The 6,517-nt window shown below is 38.3% G+C and overlaps 2 protein-coding genes across 2 annotated transcripts; both read left to right on the forward strand.

Annotated features, from left to right (window-relative positions):
* Positions 1-754: 754 nt before the first annotated feature.
* LOC113313598 (nuclear transcription factor Y subunit B-1-like) lies at positions 755-1,704 on the forward strand. The gene has a single exon (XM_026562390.1). It carries the CDS (start codon positions 927-929, stop codon positions 1,404-1,406), a length of 480 nt encoding a protein of 159 aa, XP_026418175.1. The 5' UTR covers positions 755-926; the 3' UTR covers positions 1,407-1,704.
* A 3,237-nt stretch (positions 1,705-4,941) lies between these two features.
* Positions 4,942-6,026, forward strand: LOC113313559 (chlorophyll a-b binding protein of LHCII type 1-like). The gene has a single exon (XM_026562347.1). The coding sequence runs from the start codon at positions 5,008-5,010 to the stop codon at positions 5,818-5,820; it is 813 nt and encodes a 270-aa protein (XP_026418132.1). The 5' UTR covers positions 4,942-5,007; the 3' UTR covers positions 5,821-6,026.
* The last annotated feature ends 491 nt before the right edge of the window (positions 6,027-6,517 follow it).

Consider the following 6,517-nt stretch of genomic DNA (forward strand, 5'->3'; position numbering starts at 1 on the left):
GTAGGTAAGTAGGCTTTTTAGACTGCAACTAGCTACCTATATGGTCCGGAGTTCCTGGAGAGAATTAGTGACCATTAGATACACATATAGAAGGGTTTCCATTGAAAACATTGACATCCATTAACCTAATTAAGTAAATTATAAGCACTAGATTTAGGTTGGGTTTCGATGCCTTTGTTTTTCGCAGCACTTGCACGTGAAAAACTTTTTAGGTCATATATACAGTAAGGGATAATAATCAGAACCCGTTGTTAATCTTAATATAATTAGCACCGTACAATTATTGCAACCATTTTAACCAACCAAGCTCCCCTCTAAAGACTGAATACATCTTAATGAAGGAAGTAAAGAGAGGGGACCATTTTTGCATTAAACCTGAGCTCTCCACATTACCTACCGATGTACTGTTCTCTTTTGTAGCTTCCAATGGGTTTTGTTTGAAGATTAAACAAATCCCTGAATTCATCAACTTCATCTATTCGTTCTCTAACTATGTAGCAACAGGAGACAAACACCTAACTCAAACACAGCCAATCAAAACGTTTTTAGACAGACATATAGCTATAGGTTGATTCTTATTAACCTATGGTTGCATCTCGAGCACGGAGACACACTAACAAATGCCTCCCATGGATGGTATGGCATCACGAGTCATGTGATCGATATTACGACATGGTACATGAGCATACGTATGGTTAAAATCCCCCCCCCCCCCCCCCCCCCCCCCCCCCCCCCCGGCCGCTCTCTCTCTCTCTTTCTCTCTCTATCTATATATATATATATATATAAGTGATGAGTTGATGAAAAGAAAACCTAACTGTGTTTCTGTGTTTAACAAGAACAGGAACAAAGATACAAGTACTCCAGTCTTTGCGCCGCCATAGCGCCGAAGTAATCTGCCGGTATCTGAACCTTCTATAGCTGGTATGGGTAGTTCTGGGTCAGGGAATGATGGGATGAAAGAGCAAGACCGACTTTTGCCCATTGCAAATGTTGGGAGAATTATGAAACAAAGCTTACCGCCGAATGCTAAAGTTTCGAAAGAATCTAGAGAAACCATGCAAGAATGTGTTTCTGAGTTCATAAGTTTTGTTACAGGTGAAGCAGCAGATAGATGCCGCAAAGAGAAACGAAAAACGGTAAATGGTGACGACATCTGTTGGGCTATTAGTACACTAGGTTTAGATGATTATGCTGAACCTTTGAAAAGGTACTTGAGCAAATATAGGGAATTAGAAGGAGACAAAGCTAACCAAAATATTGGTAGTAGTAGTTATCATGCTGATGAAGACGAAACCTCGGCCTTTGAGAATGGTGGTCGTCCTATGGTTCCTAATCCTTTGGATTTCAATATGTTCGGAAATAAGGGCACCATTAATAAAGGCTCTAGCTCAAGGCCAAATTAATACCGATCTCATACAATGTAGCGCATGAGTGCTAGCAATGTTTCCTATCTACAAGTACTGACTGATCTGAAAACTATGCAGATGCTATATTAGTAAACAAGATATATTATTATTAGATACCGCTTTGCTGAAAGAGATCGATGTTCATGATCTTTATTTACTACATATATATATATATGGGAGTAGTCGTATTACTACCTACTCTTGAATAAAAACTTAGTATTTGTGCTTGTAATATTTGTGTGGAAAAGTATGTAAGAAACTTGAGATCAATTATGATGGTATGTTTGCTTAAAAATATTTTCAAGTACTAGATCAAATTCTTAACTAGAGCAAATTCTAAATTCAGTTTATTACTAACATGATATAAATGAATGTTTGAATTAGATAATATCAGGTTTGAAGATATTGGAAAGCTTGAGGATGGATCTCTGGTCTTGGAGGGGAAGAACCAGTTAAAGGTATGTCCAACGATTTTGAACAAACTGTCTAGCTACAACTCCTGTTTTGAATACTGTCTTATAACACCATTAGTATATGTCTCATGGTCACAAGTAGCGATCATGTTTATGGGCTTCGCTAGCTAATCATATTGTTATATTCATCTTCATTGATCTCCTTTATTTGAACCAGAAGAATGCTTCCATGACACTAAAAACGTACCTTAGATCTAGCTAGTTATATAGAATGATCAAATAGGACTAGGGCTTTTACTGTATGGAGTAAGAGGAAACAAATAGGACTAGGGATTGTGTTTTATGGGAAATTCCTATTCGGTGTCCTGAAACCTGGGGACCAATGATACTTAAAGTGTCTTGAATATTGTTGCATGATTTTTACTTTCTTCAGTTTGCCTGAAGAAATGCATCAGATATTGATATCTTTTGACGTATACTCTATCTTGATTGCCGAGCTTATTTAGGGATGGAATGATAAAGAAGATTAAGGAGTGAGAGAGAATTTCAAGATATAATATTAGCTAGCGTTTCTAGGATTTTAACAGAACAATTTGTCCTTGTTTCTCTTGAAAGCTGCAATGAAAACAGTAGAGGATGTGGATGCAATTAGATTGTGGTGTCCTTTGGTAGCAGGCTTTTATTTGTTTAGAATCAAAGTTTAGCTTTAAGGTGTAGTTTGGACTCCAATCTAAAACAGGCCAGGTCATCTAGGTATTCATACATAGTTACATACAACAAAGACGGGAACAAAGTACTTGTATTCATATGGCATATCACTAAGTTTAAATTAGAGAAATGGAAAATTTGAGAACTGGATGGGCCGGAGAGTCGGAGACCAAGGAAAACCCTAAAAATCATTCATGATCAACTAGAGGTAAATGAAATAGACGATATATTGATTATATCATCTGCTAAAGATCTGCATGTATATATATATATACATATAGGATTGGGGACTCATATATAGCTAGCCACTTTTGGCATTACCATATAAATAGTTCATATCAGTTGGTAGCACGACTTGTCCGCAAGTCGGTGTCGGTTATCTTGGAAACCATGGGGGAAGATCGGTATATGGTTTTAGTCGATGAAACCATGTGCTGCACCCATTTTTCTTGGCAAGGTATCATGCACGTGATATAGATTCTCTCATGAGTTCTCTCCGTGCCATCCTGTCAGTCTTTGTGATGGAGGCACTGCGTCATAAAGTGTCCTAGCATACCTGCTGTTGGGATCTTTTATAGTTTTATACATGTGGAATCATAGGTAGTTATGGGAAAGTTGGCAGTCATTGGAAGTGTTTGTTGATCTATAACAAATATTTTTTCTGTCTAGATATAGGTATGTGCATGTCTGTTGAAAATCGAGTTCAAACCGAATTCAGTTACCAACAGTTTCAAACAGGATACCCTTAGGGCAATGTGCTAAACGAAGACTAAATTACCCTTGCATGTCGCGTGTAAGTGACATATCAACTGAATAAACAACCTCCATTTTTAACCAGTTTCTCTGTTTGCATATGAACAGCATATTGACAAAGAAGAATATCAGTGAATAGGCTATCATAGAAGTATTGGGTTATTGCACCTTCTATTGTTGCATTACGACTTAAAACTTCTGAAAGAATTAAGATTGTTTTTTGTGTGGCATACAATACGTGATCATGGGTCTGTGTACTGCACTTCAGAGCCTACTAATAACGCTGATTCAATTTACCTCTCGATCAAGCATGAAATCATTTCTTTCTGCTAGTGCTATTAATAAGCTGTTAGATGTGTGTTACTGGAGCCTGCTGCAAACTCTTGTTGAGTTCAAGCTCCCAGATTTCTTCTGCAGAATTTTTTGTTAATAGTAAGTTTACCTCCCATCCGTAAGAGCAAATGATCTATAGCATGTACTATGTTGGAGATTCCTCCCGCAGAGATCCAATTTGTGTATGTCATTTAGTAAGAATCTAAACTTCTATGTCAGTTTACATTCTTACTTGTATATTCTAGTACATTTGAAGTTAAAAGCTAAAAATGGTTTGCTTTTTTTCTTTGATAAACATCCACTTAGAATTGAGTTAATCAACATGCATAATGGGTTCACTCATCAACTAAAAAATGCTTGCAGCTAGTTAGTCATCATAATGCTACACATGTTTGTTTCGGCCAATGCCGCTAATCTATTGCACGGAAAAGTCGGTATGAGGCTGGGATGAATAGTAGTTGCCACACTAGATGTGGGTAGAAGTGATTGCATTAGAGAATTAGTATCTATATTCACATTCGGAAAATCTGAAAACTCATTTTTTTTTAAAGCATGTTAATATGTTCTCCGTACTTGTGAAGTTACAAGCTGCAACATGAGCTGATTTTTTCGTGAGCACCCAAATGCATCATGGTTATGTGAAAGTCTTTAGCTGAGCTCATCTTTGTTCATAAAGGCTAAATATGTGTTTGCAAAACGCAAAGTTCGTTCAACTTTATATCATTTTCACATTCCTTTGTTGGACTTTGTAAGTTAATTTACATGTGATATCGAAAATGAAGTTGCAGTATATCAGTACACCGGAAGATATACAAACCTTCCGTTCATTTTATATTTAAATGGATAATAGCTTGTAATAGCTATTTCTACTTTGTACTTTGTGTAAATTAACAACTCAAGTTTCCAAAATTTCTAATCTGACACATTCGGTATGCTTACGAGTTAGACAACAGTACTAGGCTTCCAATCATCTAGTATTGACCGTTTTTTTCTTATCGTGTTAAAAGATGAACTACTAAAATTTGTTAATTATTTATTCAAGACAAAAAGTAAGTTTTTTTACTCAGCTCCCAGTGAAATTAACGTTTTAATATTTTCTAACCAATCTATTACTTTGAGGTATATGGATCATGTTGTCCATATCAACTCAATAATTGGTAAAAATCCATGACAGCCTAACTTCCTTGGCTGAGAAAAGAAGAAGGATTTCTTAATCTGTGGTGCCAATTTGAAGACCAATAAGAACATAGCAGAATATATACATGGATAGATATATCTGACCCCATAATGGCTTATATAAGGGACACGGACTCGAATCAATTTAACTCATCAAATAACACACTGCCTTCTTCAACTGTTCACTAGCCTTTTTTCTCTCTAAAAAAAAGCAAATGGCATCCATGGCTCTGTCATCCCCATCATTTGCTGGCACAGCTGTAACTTTGAACTCGCTATCAAAGTTCCCAACCAATGTTAGATCCAGCAGCAACGGAAGGATCATGATGAGGAAGACATCAGCCAAGAAGCCTGCTGCTTCGTCGGGAAGTCCATGGTACGGCCCAGACCGTGTCATGTACCTTGGACCCTTCTCTGGTGAGTCCCCATCATACCTAACTGGTGAATTCCCTGGTGATTATGGCTGGGATACTGCTGGATTATCCGCAGACCCAGAGACCTTTGCCAAAAACCGGGAACTTGAGGTGATTCATTCAAGGTGGGCCATGCTCGGAGCTTTGGGTTGTGTATTCCCTGAACTTCTATCTAAAAACGGAGTTAAATTCGGCGAAGCTGTTTGGTTCAAAGCTGGTTCTCAGATTTTCAGTGAAGGTGGACTTGACTACTTGGGAAACTCCAGCTTAGTTCATGCTCAGAGCATCTTGGCGATTTGGGCCACTCAAGTTATCCTTATGGGTGCTGTTGAGGGATATAGAGTAGCTGGCGGTCCACCAGGTGAAATCGTCGACCCTCTGTACCCTGGTGGTAGTTTTGACCCCTTGGGACTTGCAGAGGACCCAGAGGCATTTGCTGAGCTAAAGGTAAAGGAACTAAAGAATGGGCGACTTGCTATGTTCTCCATGTTTGGTTTCTTCGTTCAGGCAATTGTAACTGGAAAAGGTCCTCTTGAGAACCTCGCAGACCACCTTTCTGACCCCGTGAACAACAATGCTTGGTCATATGCCACCAATTTTGCTCCAGGAAAGTGAGAATGTGCATGACAATCAACTAAGATGATCTCATTTCTCTTAAGGGCGAATTAGATTGTTTTTCTCCTCTTTCATTCATATATACTCTGTACATCCATTTAGATTGTAAATTTGGGCAGCGCATCTTTGTATGTTTCACATGTCTATTTGGAACCTCAAGCTCAAATTTTGAGCAATGAAAAATATTTTGTTAAGTAGTGTCTATCAGATCTGAACTCTTTGCTCCAACTTTGAGATTTGTCGTCCTCTTTGTTCTCCTTCAAAAGCCACACGTCAAAACCCCTAAAACGGGTTCCTTCCAGCGGGGTACTAATGAGACACAAACAATTTTTCATAACACACAGCCTACTGAATTTGTCTGGAGTTAATAAACCAGGCACGGTAGGGAACAAGTGGAACTTCTCGTTTGCCAAATCAAAGGCTACAAGCTCCTCTGATCCTTCAGGAAGCCAATAAAGAGATCCATTTACACACACACTCTCGCTAACATAAAAAGATGTTAGAAAAAAATTGGCTTCTCCGGCACTTGTCCACCCTCTGCCACTCCCAAGTGTATATATCTCAATCAGTACCCTGCTTGGGGCTAATCCATCGGCGACTTCAATGTAGGAAACTCTCACAACTTTGTACTCTTTAGTGACAGGGTGGTAGCCAAACCCATGTATAATGTAAACACCCAAATAAATTGTTTTCCTTC

The sequence above is a fragment of the Papaver somniferum genome, chromosome 9, assembly GCF_003573695.1.
Source record: "Papaver somniferum cultivar HN1 chromosome 9, ASM357369v1, whole genome shotgun sequence".
NCBI lineage: Eukaryota > Viridiplantae > Streptophyta > Magnoliopsida > Ranunculales > Papaveraceae > Papaver > Papaver somniferum.

What these genes read in the sequence shown, in the direction of transcription:
- LOC113313559 (XM_026562347.1), top strand. Translation starts at nt 5,008, where the DNA reads ATGGCATCCATGGCTCTGTCATCCCCATCATTTGCTGGCACAGCTGTA.
- LOC113313598 (XM_026562390.1), top strand. Translation starts at nt 927, where the DNA reads ATGGGTAGTTCTGGGTCAGGGAATGATGGGATGAAAGAGCAAGACCGA.